Source organism: Rhodnius prolixus, unplaced genomic scaffold, assembly GCF_049639745.1.
Source record: "Rhodnius prolixus isolate KJV_2025 unplaced genomic scaffold, Rpr scaffold_10, whole genome shotgun sequence".
Classification (NCBI taxonomy): Eukaryota; Metazoa; Arthropoda; class Insecta; order Hemiptera; family Reduviidae; genus Rhodnius; species Rhodnius prolixus.
This window is the reverse complement of record NW_027411615.1, coordinates 23,470,749-23,485,097: the sequence shown is the minus strand read 5'-3', so window position 1 is coordinate 23,485,097 and position 14,349 is coordinate 23,470,749. Positions and strand designations below refer to the sequence as shown.

At 30.8% G+C, this 14,349-nt stretch overlaps 2 protein-coding genes across 6 annotated transcripts in view; both read right to left on the bottom strand.

Moving 5' to 3' along the window:
• Positions 1-337: 337 nt before the first annotated feature.
• Positions 338-6,533, bottom strand: LOC141457142 (EF-hand domain-containing protein 1-like). 2 transcript variants are annotated; one of them, XM_074133704.1, is made up of 11 exons: positions 6,372-6,533; positions 5,779-5,915; positions 5,435-5,639; positions 3,943-4,098; positions 3,703-3,860; positions 2,954-3,138; positions 2,714-2,816; positions 2,482-2,596; positions 1,465-1,581; positions 784-1,006; positions 338-677 (listed from the first exon to the last, which is right to left on the bottom strand). In XM_074133704.1, exons 1-11 carry the CDS (start codon positions 6,417-6,419, stop codon positions 355-357), a joined length of 1,770 nt encoding a protein of 589 aa, XP_073989805.1. In that variant the 5' UTR covers positions 6,420-6,533; the 3' UTR covers positions 338-354. The 2 variants fall into 2 exon arrangements, with proteins under 2 accessions (XP_073989805.1, XP_073989806.1); XM_074133705.1 differs by lacking the exon at positions 6,372-6,533 and having other exon boundaries at positions 5,813-5,915.
• Positions 6,534-7,431: 898 nt separating this feature from the next.
• LOC141456897 (uncharacterized) overlaps positions 7,432-14,349 on the bottom strand; it is a 68,408-nt gene continuing 61,490 nt past the window's right edge. For all 4 annotated transcript variants that reach the window (XM_074133273.1, XM_074133275.1, XM_074133274.1 and 1 more), the window contains exons 6-7: positions 10,691-10,855; positions 7,432-7,743 (exon numbers count right to left, since the gene is read on the bottom strand). In XM_074133273.1, the coding sequence (XP_073989374.1) occupies positions 7,605-7,743; positions 10,691-10,855 (304 nt within the window). In that variant the 3' untranslated portion in view covers positions 7,432-7,604. The remainder of the gene's footprint in view (positions 7,744-10,690; positions 10,856-14,349) is intronic.

Below are 14,349 nucleotides of genomic sequence, written 5' to 3'. Positions count from 1 at the left end.
CTATCTCAAGAACGGTTGATTGTGTGAAAAATTGCATAGAACCAAATTTGTAAAGAATTTTGTGCTCTACAACTTTTGTAATAACTTAAAATGTCATTTAGAGCAAAGGAAACAAGATATTTACAATAAACCGATTTTCGTGACCTCATTGATTTCCGGTGACGCGTACACGAGATTCTGTGAGACTTTTGAGCCAACTTATAAAGTGCCAAAGCAAAGATTTATGCATGTTTATAGCTGATTATCTTCCATTCCGAAGTTAAATTCTGATTTGTCTGGGCTATTATGTAAAATACAATTTTTTAAGTTTATAAAAATTATTAATAAAAATTCCTACTTGGAGAAAAATTGGCTTTAATTGTCAGTTTGCTCTTGATATGTACTTCTACATTCTGGAATATTAGTAGGATCTGCCTTATGCGGCAAGTCCAAAGCACGATATTTATCTATTCTAGTACCATCGTCAACAATAACTGGTTCAGAAATATCTTCTCTTTTTCTATATTCAGCTAAATCCTTTACATCTTCGGTTAATAAACCTTCTCTAACTAAATGTCTCCTTGCATCACTAATAGCCTCTTCTGAGAACTTTTCAGGATTAGCCTCCATGAACCGGTAAACTGCCACATCCATACCCGTGATGATAAAACGATGGCCAAATATTGATATTACTTCTCCTACAAAATGGTTTGAAGTTTAATAATAAAATAAAAGAATGTGAATTAATAATAATAGTCCTAGTAAAATAACATTTTGGGGGATTTAGATGAAGTATTACATTACCGAGAACAAAATCCCTTGGTGTAACATATTCTGGCATATTTGGATCACAACCTTCTTTTGGTACAAGAACAAATTTAAGAAAACCACCTCCTGTATGGCCAGAATTCTCCATTCGTAATTCAGTTATCTTGATGTAGCCGTCAGATAATCTGTACTCTATTACAAACTGTCTTCCTTTATCTTCGGGATGAACCCAATCTAATTCAGCTGTATACCGTAGTTTCTGCATATTTAAACGTATCATAAATAGAAAATAATTCATAAAGTATAAATTAATTTATTCTAAGATAACTTTTATTTGAAATATTATGAATATAGAACAACCTTTCTTTAGTTAAACTTAAAAAAAAAAATAATCAGTTGTATCAAACATGTCAAAAATTTGTTAGTTTGATACGTATTATACACTTGTTTATATTCGAAATTGAATAATGAAAAACCGCTGATTATTTACAGTTTGAAAAAAGCTCAAGATGGGTTACTTTCCGTTTATTTTTAAAAATAATAATAATAAATTTAAAAAATATATATAAATAAGATAGCATAAAAAAGCTATCATATCAATTTAAAGAACTCTTCCTTGGACAATCGTTCTTACACATTCTTTTGAAGCATGAAAAAAATATGTGAATTGGGCCTTCTTTAAATAAAATTTGACAAAGTGAAAAAGGTATTTCTTACCTTGCTCATATTTATGAACATACGCATTTCATCCTTCTTCGGTTTCTTTGGTATGATGCTCAGCCAAGATTGGATGCTATCCTCTGGTGTACCAAATCCCAAATAAGGAGGAAGAGGCTACAAACATTTCAACAAGCTTAAAATTATTTTAAAAAAATTGATTCAAGAAGAGATTTGTTAACTTTTCACTAGAACTAAATTATTGAAACTAAAAATATATTAAATCTGTAAAAGATGTAGAGCAATTGTATAAACGGATACAAATTGCTCTTTGATTATTCAGATATCTTGTGAAATGAATCTGGATTGTTATAGAGGAAACAAACGTTTACTAGTATTCTGGTTAATTTCCTTTTCTCAGTTAATCTTATGGAACATATTAAGAATCAGCATTGCTGCAATTTTTCGTTTTCAATGTATTTTTTAGAGATATGATGTATTGTTGCACACACAGTCAGTGACTAAATGTATCTTTAAATTAAGAACTGTCAGTTCTGCACCATGAGTATTTCAAATTCATTTTGTCTTCCCTGAACCTGCCTTTCTTTCGAAACTTTTATCGCTTTTTAAATCATTTGAATGGATAGCTTCAGCAAATGCTCTCCTTTTCTTTTTCTTTTTTTCAGTGCGGACTTATCAACATACACACACATTTTTCTTTAAAAACAGGTTCTCAATTAAAAAAGTTTTTTGAAGAAGGATATAACATTTATAAAAACACTCAATAGAGTCTAGAATTTCTCTCACTCTAAAAAAAAAAGGAAGCGGTTTAATAATATCTGTGAGTTGTTTAGACCTTGTCTTCAACATAATATAATTGTATTCAGGAAAATCCTCACGTCTTAAAACTAATAGCTGTAATTTCCACTATCTTTAAGACTTAGATAAAAATTAAAATTAAAATTATTGAAGAAAACTCAACAATTCATGAAAATATATACAACTACAACAAAAAGTATAAAAAGAAAAGTTTAACGCTAATAAAAAGTAAAACCCAATGAAAAGAAAATATTTTACCTGACTTGGTCTAGTTAATTTCTTCTTTTCTATTTTTATTGGATCTGGTTGAGAAATTTTAAAGAATTGATCACAATATTTCCTTGTAAATTCGTCACAATCAATCAACAAAAACCTGTTTTTTATAAAAGTTAATTTTATATATTCTGTAACATTTTTAAAATCTAAGATATAATTTTTGTACACTCAATAATTTTACAATTTTTGCTATTATTTGAGAATTAATAGTTACCTTCGATAAAAAATATTTATAGTTTTCCCTACCAAAAAATCAAGCGGCTCTAGATATTTATTCACATCTTCCTCCGTCATTTCTAGGTATACTGGTAAGGTATCTGTTGTATAGGAAGAATATATTAGAAATTGAAAATACTTGAAACACAAAATGTATGTAAAAAAAAAAAGAAATCAATCAGATAGTTCTATTAATATTTGTATTAAATACTTGTATATAATATTAAAAGCCTGTTACCCTGTATTTCTCGCACGCATTTTGGAACTTTTCTTCTGGCCATAATTTTTGTTGGTCCCTCCTTACCACTGTTTGGCGGTCTTATTTCCTTTATTTCTATTGTATTATTTTCAAGAAAATAACTTATTGTATAAAGAGTCTTCTCTGCATATTCTAGGCTGTCATCATCCCATATTGCTTGGAACCTACCAACAAAAAAGAACGTCATTTGTATAGTTCTATTATAATCACTTTTGTACCAGTATTCTGGCAAGGGTACTGCTGGATTTTTTACTGCAAAGGCTAGTGGAGTTGGCTACAGAATAGTGTTTTTAAAGTAGGGTAGGTAGTTAAACAAAAGAATGGAAAGAAAGACAGTAGGAACTGTTTTACTGCTTTGAAATGCTAGAAAAAAGACAGAAGAAAATATCAAAAAATCCAAAATGGAGACAACTACCAGAAGACAAAGTAATAGTGACAATAGCGCCAAACTATTCTCTATGATACCAGTTTAAGTTATATACAATTTTTCTCTCCTCCTAAGACTAGCTTTAATAAAAAAAGATAGTCTAAGGAGGAGTGTGAGAAAGTTTGGGGTGAACTTTGCCAAGTTGATGGGTGGTAGCTCTTTAAGGCCTCCACTCTGACGATAGAAAATGAGGATCAACTAATGCAGGATGAAATATCTCATCTATTTATTTAGAGATTCTGCGTTGCTTATTGCCCATAACATCTTCATCTTTGCAAGAAAACAATATTAATTTACAAACCTCAGAACTTTTCCTTCTAATAACGATTTTATTTTCCCAGGACTGTCCGCTGTTATATGAGATTTAGGTTTTGTAAGCCCTTTTCTTTGTTCTGTGTAAGCATCTGTTGGACATTCTTCATTGCCGTTAATTTCCATTCCTTGACTTGTCAAATATTCCTTTAAAAAATAAATAAATAAATAAATAAATAATGAATAAAACATATTTAACCATATTATATGTTCAAAATTAATTAATTACCCTGGTGAATTTGTCACATGAATATAGGTGAAACGTCTTTGCGTTGAGGGTAAGATCCATGCCAACGTTTAAATCCTTCCAGTGGAACAATTGACCTGAATTATCCCGAGGATATCTTCCTCTAGTAACTAATTTTCCTTGAGGAAAACCTGCATTCTAATTAGTATAAAACACTGTACTATAGTTAAATAATAGCAGCCTTTAACTTAGTTCTAATAATGTGCACAGTAAATTCGCTTTGGAGGAGAATCATCCCAAAGTGATTATTTATCAGAATTAGAGTAAAATTTTTTAAAAACATCTGAGAAAAGAGCACATACTTAGAGCTTTCCAGTTTGACTTCAATTAAAGTTTTTTTTTTCTGTCCATTAATTGTCATAGTTATATTTGTATGTTTGGTTGCATGTTATAGCGCATGTTAGAACAAATGTTTTATAATCCATGCAAGTGAATTTCCACTTATGCTACGAAGAAAATAGCTCAGCATGTGTAAGAAAGCCATTTCATGACAACACTTATTTCAAGAGACTCAGGAATTACAAAAAAAAACAACAAAAAAACACAGAAATCAAGTGTTGGTCATCAAACGCTGTCTCTTGATAACAAATTAAGTACAAACTTTGAATTTGTTTCTGCTTTCAAATAAGACAAATTCAATAAATTATATCTAGTTCTTATAAAAGAAACTTTTTTAGGACGTGGACTCATGATGAAATGTTTTTAATTAAAAAAAAACACATGGCTATATTTATTTACTCCAAGATTTTTTTGGAGCTGTTTTAGTATGTAATAGGAAAATTAAAGAAAGGTGATGAATGTTATTAGCACCTACAGTAGGGACAATTGATATTTTCACCAACTGAAGGTTCGAATAATTGATTAAATCGAATAATTTGCTCCTAGAGTGGTACGAATAAATGACTGTATACAAGCGTAAAGATGTAGCATTAATAATTGTAGTTTTTACTTCATATTTTTCTAGCTTTATCTTGAATTTAGTTGATATTGTGTATACTAAAACTTATATATTTTTGTTTTATTTTTCTTGAATAATTATAATAGTGCTGTGCTATCATTAATTACATGCATAAATATGCACTCAAAGGCAAAACAGGAGATTTCAGCCGAAATAAAAACCCAAGTTCTAAATCGTAAAACCAAATTTGAGTTTTCCTCGAGTTACTTCTTAAGAGAAATTTCGTACCTACAAACAACGATCGCGCATTAAAAGCATTGGAATTTTGGTCATTTTATGACCTGTACTAGTTCATAAAAACATTTATTTCATTTTTTTGGAAAGACTAAGTTTTGTAAATTTAAGACGATGGTAACTGGTAAGATAAAGTAATAAGGGGAATGTACGTAGTTCGAGGAAGTCTTTAGATTTTATTATTATTATTGATCTACGTTTGTTTGTCATTTAGATTCATGAGAAGCTTCTATAAAATTTATGTTCTAAATACGAAAATGTTAAATATTTCCTTAAACTTACAATTGTCGGTGGTTCTAGAACTGTCAGAGAATCATCTTCTAGAAAATAAGTGACTATAACAAAGCGCACCCTTGTTTCATTGTTTATTAATTCAGTCATGTATCCTTTGAATGAAAGACATTTCTTATCGTATAATACAAAGTGAGGCTTAAAAACAGGTGGCAAGTAGGTTTTTGTCTTTCCATACACCATTGATGGATCAAGCCTTAAAATTTGTTTAAAATTTCAGATTAAATGTTCTCCGAGACAAATTTAGGAATGAATTAATTCAAATAAAATTAAATCAAAACTTTAATTTTTAACTTTTTAAGGATACTTATAAGAAAAGGCCAAATATTAAAAACCTGGCGCTTTCGTTATCAAAAGCATATGCTATACTTTGAGTGTCAAGCGGGTATTTTCCAATTCCGACGTGTATTGCTTTTACCACAGGATAACCATTCTGCCAATCAAAATGATGTGGAACATTGAATTCCGTACGCTGTGAAATTTTAAAGGAATTAAAAAATTGTGCTCAATCAATGCCAAAAAAGTTATTAAACTATAAAAGTATTGAGGAAGATCCTATTCTCTCTAATATTAATTAATTTTTGTGATATCTAATTAATACTTTTTTTTAATAACTGTAGCAAGCCTTCAATAAAATCTGGAAAATTTCTTTTCAAAGAAATAAATAAATTATTAGCAATGAAACTTGTATATATAAAACAAATGATATGAAAGAATTTTATAATCAGATATTCAAACTGACTTTGAGGATGGCAGCGAAAAATTAGAAGAGAAAATATTTAAAGGATTTGTGAAAAATAGAATAAAATTGCCAGTTTTGTACTTTTAATATTTTTAATGTTTTGTGTAATGGTTTTGTAAGCCAGTTTGCATAGTATCAGTAAAGTTAAAGAAAATTTTCCAAAAAATAAATAATGCAGAAACTTACTGTAAAATCTGGGAATGTATTCCCGGGAATTTTCGGCAGTTCTTCCATATCACTTTCCAAAAAACAGCACTTTTTTAAAAAAAAAAAAGGATTATTTGAGAGTATTCCCAATTTAACTTAAACTATTGAGTGCCCCTAACGTAGTTATGGGGATTTGTTGCTATGAAAGAATAGATTAAACATATGCTTATTGAATCCATATGAATTTTTCGATTTAATGTATGTTCAGTTGAAACCAAACTCTTTATCTACATTATTTTAAGTAAGTAGTTATTCTTCTGTATTATAAGGCGGCACTGAACAAATTCGATACAAGACGAGTTACTATGATAATTGCCTAATATCCACAATGGTTCAGCGCTCAAAAAATATAAATGAATAAATAAAAGAAAAAACCATTTTTTTTTTTTTTTTAAACTAAAAATATGGAGGGCATATTTTGAAGTTAAATGCTTTTTTGTTTTATGTAGTTGGATTTCATCAAATAGCAGCTGCAATTCTATTTATATACATATTACATTTTGCTTCCTTAGCTTCGTACCTTCGTTTTATGTATGTAAAAAACTGAAGTGGCGGTAAGTGGCTTTTTAAGAGAAGTTAGCCAGAATCCAATTAGCTAGTATCCTGTTGAGCAGTTAGTTAATATGGCATTATCCTACATCTCCTATTTACCTTTCCTATTGTACGGTGATCGCAGCTTTTAGAATTCTACAGCAATTAGAAAGATATTTGCATTTGGATTTGACTTGACTGCTACACGGAAAGCCTCGAAATTTTGAAACCAATCCAGGCGGTCTACTAATCACTAATGCATTAGTGATAGTATTAATAATATAATAGTATATAGATTCAACGCACGCCTTTTCTTAGATGAATAGTAAGGTTTTTAATATTGTAGTACAGTAAGGCCCGTAGTTTTCATGAATCCACAATTTGTATGACAATTTGAAGGGCTTGGGTAGATAAACAATTCTGCAGAAATCCATTAGTTTAAATAATTTTTTTTTATACATTTATTTATAGTTAGTTTCTATTTAATTTATATTTTAAAAAACTCGTTTTCCATATATTTTTATTATTATTATTTTACAATGTTTCTGTATTATATGTAATCTAGTTTCTAAATTTAAATTAAAACAGATTTATAATTCAACTGTTAATTTCTTCTAATTTTTGTGTGCCTCTAACAATGACAATAAAATGCCAGGCATTCCTAGCGCGCTATAGATAAATTCATCGTGACTCAGAAGACATTACGCTTAAAAATGCTAAAGGCACCTTCATTAACATTGTAGCCAAGGAAACGAATTTAGAAGAAAGTGTCTGCGCTTCCAGAGCCATAACACTGGTTTTCAATTCAATCAAATGTATCCTAAAAACAAAAAAAATTAAATGGTTTTATTAATTTTAGTGCGTTCCCTATTCAAATTAGGTTTTAATATTTGAAATAAAAATTACAAAAAAAAAATTATTTTAATTTTATGCTTTGGTACAAACTGTGATCGGATAAAAATGCAGAAAAAGGGAATGATTATTTTCAATATTTTATTCATTAAAAGATTTACTTAACATAGTGTCACTGATAAAGTATTTCCTTTGGTTCTAAATAAATTTAGATTCTTTAGCAGCCATGATTTAAATGATCATTCATTCTTTATTTTCTTTGGGTAAATTAAACTATTTGTTTAGTAAAATAAATAAATAAATAAAAATCTTACACTCTTAATTTTCTTAATTTTTTTGATAATATTTTGTGTGAAAAAACAGCTACAAACTACAAAATTTATTCTGTAAAATGGACATTTTTGCTTTACTAATTTTTAACAAATTTATAATCTTTCTACCTATTAATATTATAAAGATATTGAGTCCGTACATTACATGTTCTTTAGAAAAAAGATAAATACCATCAAAACTTAAGTTACTTCAAAACTGCCTTAATATGGAGTTTACAGTAAGTAAATGTTTCAATTTCTTGATCTATACAGATACAATCAGTATACTAAGTTTGAAGCAATGAACTAAAAATGAACTATCCCAAAATTTACATATTCATATACACACACCACATACATATATACATAACTGACTGTCTTTTCACCCACACATAGACCAATATGCAAAAACCACTTTTTCTAACTCACTTTGGAACGGACTTTAGAACATTCCTAAATTTAGTTACTAAATGCAAGTCAAATAGCTTCCAAAATTACTAAGGTGTATTCAAAACTAACTAAAAATCGAAAAACTCCACAATTACAATAGGTACCACCTTTTACTAATTTAAAAACAAAAACAATAATTAATAATAACATTAACATTAGAGCAGATAAACCAGATCTCACATTATAGAGTTAATGCCCTTGTCGTCTTTCAAGAATTGATTGAACTAATTCTAACTGGTAAAGGTGACAATACAAACTGTGACCTTCACAATACTTCATTTTATTTTCCTGAAGTATTCCTAATAAAGCGGAAGATAATACAGAGGTAAGGAATGCTAATTCATTAATTCAACAAGTTTTACCAGTTTGATGAATTAATGAAAACAACGTAACAGTCATTTTTATATATTATTATAACAATGAACTTTAATTCAAATATTTAAAACGTAAATATTCATTTCATGTGCCATTATGTGAAAATTCATTTGTAATTGTAAATTATATTATTACTTTTTTCCTTTCTTTCTACAGTTTTTAGTTACACTTGCTACCCTTACTCGTTCTTTATTTCTGCATAATTCTGTACTCGGTATGAGTTTGTATATGGAGTTACAATGCTTTTGGTGTCATTGTCCATGAGAAATGCCTCCATGACCCTTTTTATAAAGTGCACTATATGAACTAATAAGCTAACTCTATAAATGAGCTAATTTTAAGATTTCTACTTAAATTAATTGTCCGGTTCATTTTTTCTATTTTTTTTTTTTTTTTATGTCATTCGCATTGGTCCACACTTGTTTATTTTGCAATTTGAGCAAGGAATGAAAAAATTCCACCTACTACATTTGAAATGAGTGTGGTAAGCTTACACACATGGTTGTACTTGAACAGTGACGGACATGTGCCCAATATTAAAATATTACAAGAACTATTGAAGTTCTCACAGGTATGATCAAGAGAAAAAATGAAGGAAAGAGAAAAGAATTATTAATGAAAGAACAGCGCAACTTGTAAGATTTAAATAGATGAGAATGAACCTAAATGCCAATCGCTATTTCGTCGGAGAGATGGGTAGTTTTTTTTTAAACGCTACAAAAAAAAAAAATCTTGAGCAGGCAAGAGTTGGGGAAGAATCCATCGACTTTTCTCCCGACCCTATTTTTTCTTGGTATTATGGTCCCTGACCAGAAAAGCATAAATCGCTTATTCATGCTTTAGAAATGAGAATCCTAATTTCTCAAGAAAATAGAAAGCAAAAAGAAAAAAGAAAAAGAACCGAGTTCGAGAGAAACCATTTAGGTCGAACCAAATTAAGATAAGGCCAGCCACTGACAATGACAGTAGTTCACAGTAGCTAGCTGGTTACCAATCCAACTAAGTTTGGAACCAGACTCAAATGCTATCAGTTAATATAATGCCGAAGCGGTAGCTAACCGAGAAGCAGGCTAGTGTCAAGGTGTCCAAGGAGCAAGAACTCTGGACTGGCAAAGATAAAAGATGATTGGTTAAACCTTCTTCCTCACACTTTGTAGGAAGTAGATTATGATGAAGTAAGTCACTGTGCACTACAATGAAATAGTTTATATATATAAATATATAGTGTAGTATAATGAATTTAAAAATAACATTCAAAAACAACAGTTTTGTCAGTTTAATAGTTAATCTTCCTTTCAATGCTAATATTACAAATATGAGATTGCAAACAAAAATGTGATAGAACGAAAAAGGTTTTTGTGTGTGCAAAATAAACGAGGGTTCGCTATTAGTTACAAGTTTGGAAGTTTTATTCGAAGATAGGCTTTTTCCTACAGCTTTTTCTTAACGGCGCAGGGGTAGTCCTGAAAATTTTCTGTGAGTTATCTAACATAACATGTTAAATGTTTGTACCAAGTCGAGTCTTTATTTTTCTGGATTATATTCAACAGGAACCTTTGCGTCCAATAGAGTCTGTTTATACTTAGTCAAAAATATATGTTAGGTCTATCTCTATGAACCTACCAATCTTGCCTCGAAACGTTTCCCTTACTTAGCCTAACTCTCTGTTTAAAGAGGGTAAGTGATCTTTTTTAGGTTAGCCCTTTAAAATGCTTTGAATTACTAATTATTACAAAGTTTAAATATTGGATATTGTCTAATAAAAATACATCTACTTACGTCTGTTCCTTGTATGCTTTTTCCATTGATTCATATTTACTATTTTTTTCATCAATTTCTTTTTGAAGGTAATTTTTATCTTTATAAAGTGAAGCAACAGTCACTTTTGATAGCTCAAGTTCCGTTTTCATCATTTTCACTTTTTTTTCCTCTTCTTTTAGTTTCCTGTAATCATCGAAATATTATATGATTTTTATCTCATGGTTCTTATTATTTTTTATTCATTAGATTCTGTTTTTTAGTTAATTTTGGTAATACAAAGGAATGCGAATGTTGAATGGTCCAAATTTGGTGGAGAATTTCACACTTATTTGATATTTAAAAGGCGGTTCTGGCACACCTAAATTGTGCCAGATCCAAACACCTCCAAATCTGACCGGGTAATCATCGTGTTCAACGAAGCTGTAAGCCATACCCATCAGCACCGATCTACCCCCACCTATCATCGAATTTGACGAGGCTGAAATCCGCACCATCACAAAAAAAAGAGGAATCGTTTTAAAAGATTTAAAGATATAAATCGGTATAGATATACTCAGATCTCAAAACAACAAAAAGTTCAAATTAGTATTGGTTACTTTGGCTCAAGAAACAGTTCGCTTATCCTTCTTGCAATTTTAGGATGACGGTTCCGGAATGCTTTCTACCAAGATTTACTTGGTAGGTTATTATTGAAAGGGTTCGGTATATCCAGTTTTTTAATAAGTTGCCACACACACATCAGTAGAAGGCTTTTAGTGATGAGAAACCCAGCTCTGGCAACGGACGTGATCCACTAAAATAAAAAAAAACCTCTTTCGCAGAGGAGAGTACTGTACATGGGCTCCATTCGTCTGCTGACTGTAGAATTACCTTTCACTTTCTACAGTAGGATAACTCCAGCGACTGGGTGCTATTTAGCAGCTTTACTAATTGATGTTCCTTGACATACAATTACCTCCCGCAGTTAACAACACATTATTGACATGAAATTTTGCTCACTTATATACTACACTTTACTGAGTTATAAGTTATATGCTGTAGTTTCCTTGGGTAAAGATCCATTAGTGGAGAATATTGAGAGTTGAAATTTTTTCGGGTCATGGTCTTACTGTGAAATGGAGCCCTTATAACTCACACAGCAAAACCATGACCCACAAAAATTTCAACTCTCAATACCTTCTCAACTAATGGATCTGTACTCAGGAAAACTATAGCATACTACTCAGTAAAACAGACTGTGTAAGAGCAAAAAATTTCATACGAAGAATCTGTTGTTTACTGTGGGAGTTATAAAGGCCCCATGTCACAGGAAAACCATGACCAAAAAATATTTGAACTCTCAATACCTTCTCAAATAATGGATCTGTACTCAAGAAAACTATAGCATATTACTAAGTAAAACAGAGTGTGTAAGAACACAAAATTTCATACGAATAATATGTTGTTTACTGTGGGAGTTATAAGGGACCTATTTCACAGCAAAACCATGACCCAAAAATATTTCAACTCTCAATATCTTCTCAACTAATGGATCTGTACTCAAGAAAACTATAGCATACTACTCAGTAAAACAGAGTATGTAAGAACACAAAATTTCATACGAATAATCTGTTGTGTTCTGTGGGAGTTATAAGAGCCCCATTTCACAGCAAAACCATGACCCACAAAAATTTCAACTCTCAAAACCTTCTCAAATAATGGATCTGTACTCAAGAAAATTATAGCATACTACTCAGTAAAACACAGTGTGTAAGAGCACAAAATTTCATACGAAGAATCTGTTGTTTACTGTGGGAGTTATAAAGGCCCCATTTCACAGGAAAACCATGACCCAAAAATATTTCAACTCTCAATACCTTCTCAACTAATGGATCTATACTCAAGAAAACTATAGCATATTACTTAGTAAAACAGAGTGTGTAAGAGCACCAAATTTCATACGAATAATCTGTTGTTTACTGTGGGAGTTATAAGGGACCCATTTCACAGCAAAACCATGACCCAAAAATATTTCAACTCTCAATACCTTCTCAACTAATGGATCTGTACTCAAGAAAACTATAGCATATTACTCAGTAAAACAGAATGTGTAAGATCACAAAATTTCATACGAATAATCTGTTGTTTACTGTGGGAGTTATAAGGGCCCCATTTCACAGCAAAACCATGACCCAAAAAAATTGCAACTCACAATATCTTCTCAAGTAATGGATCTGTACTCAAGAATATTATAGCATACTACTCAGTAAAACAGAGTGGGTAAGAACACAAAATTTCATGCGAATAATCTGTTGTTTACTGTAAGAGTTTTAAGGGCCTCATTTCACAGCAAAACCATGACCCACAAAAATTTCAACTCTCAATACCTTCTCAACTAATGGATCTGTACTCAAGAAAACTATAGCATATTACTCAGTAAAACAGAGTGTGTAAGAACACAAAATTTCATACGAATAATCTGTTGTGTTCTGTGGGAGTAATAAGAGCCCCATTTCACAGCAAAACCATGACCCAAAAAAATTTCAACTCTCAATACCTTCTCAACTAATCGATCTGTACTCAAGAAAATTATAGCATATTACTAAGTAAAACAGAGTGTGTAAGAACACCAAATTTCATACGAATAATATGTTGTTTACTGTGGGATTTATAAGGGCCCTATTTCACAGCAAAACCATGACCCAAAAATATTTCAACTCTCAATATCATCTCAACTAATGGATCTGTACTCAAGAAAACTATAGCATACTACTCAGTAAAACAGAGTATGTAAGAACACAAAATTTCATACGAATAATCTGTTGTGTTCTGTGGGAGTTATAAGAGCCCCATTTCACAGCAAAACCATGACCCACAAAAATTTCAACTCTCAAAAACTTCTCAAATAATGGATCTATACTCAATAAAATTATAGCATACTACTCAGTAAAACAGAGTGTGTAAGAGCACAAAATTTCATACGAAAAATCTATTGTTTACTGTGGGAGATATAAAGGCCCCATTTCACAGGAAAACCATGACCCAAAAATATTTCAACTCCCAATACCTTCTCAACTAATGGATCTGTACTCAGGAAAATTATAGCATACTACTCAGTAAAACAGAGTGTGTAAGAGCACAAAATTTCATACGAAGAATCTGTTGTTTACTGTGGGAGTTATAAAGGCCCCATTTCACAGGAAAACCATGACCCAAAAATATTTCAACTCTCAATACCTTCTCAACTAATGGATCTATACTCAAGAAAACTATAGCATACTACTCAGGAAATAGAGTGTGTAAAAGCACAAAATTTCATACAAATAATCTGTTGTTTACTGTGGGAGTTATAAGGGCCCTATTTCAAAGCAAAACCATGACCCAAAAATAATTGAACTCTAAATACCTTCTCAATTAATGGATCTGTACTCAACAAAACTATATAATATTACTCAGTAAAACAGAATGTGTAAGAACACCAAATTTCATACGAATAATCTGTTGTGTTCTGTGGGAGTAATAAGAGCCCCATTTCTCAGCAAAACCATGACCCACAAAAATTTCAACTGTCAATACCTTCTCAACTAATGGATCTGTTCTCATGAAAATTATAGCATACTACTCAGTAAAACCGACTGTGTAAGAGCTAAAAATTTCATACGAAGAATCTGTTGTTTACTGTGGGAGTTATAAAGGCC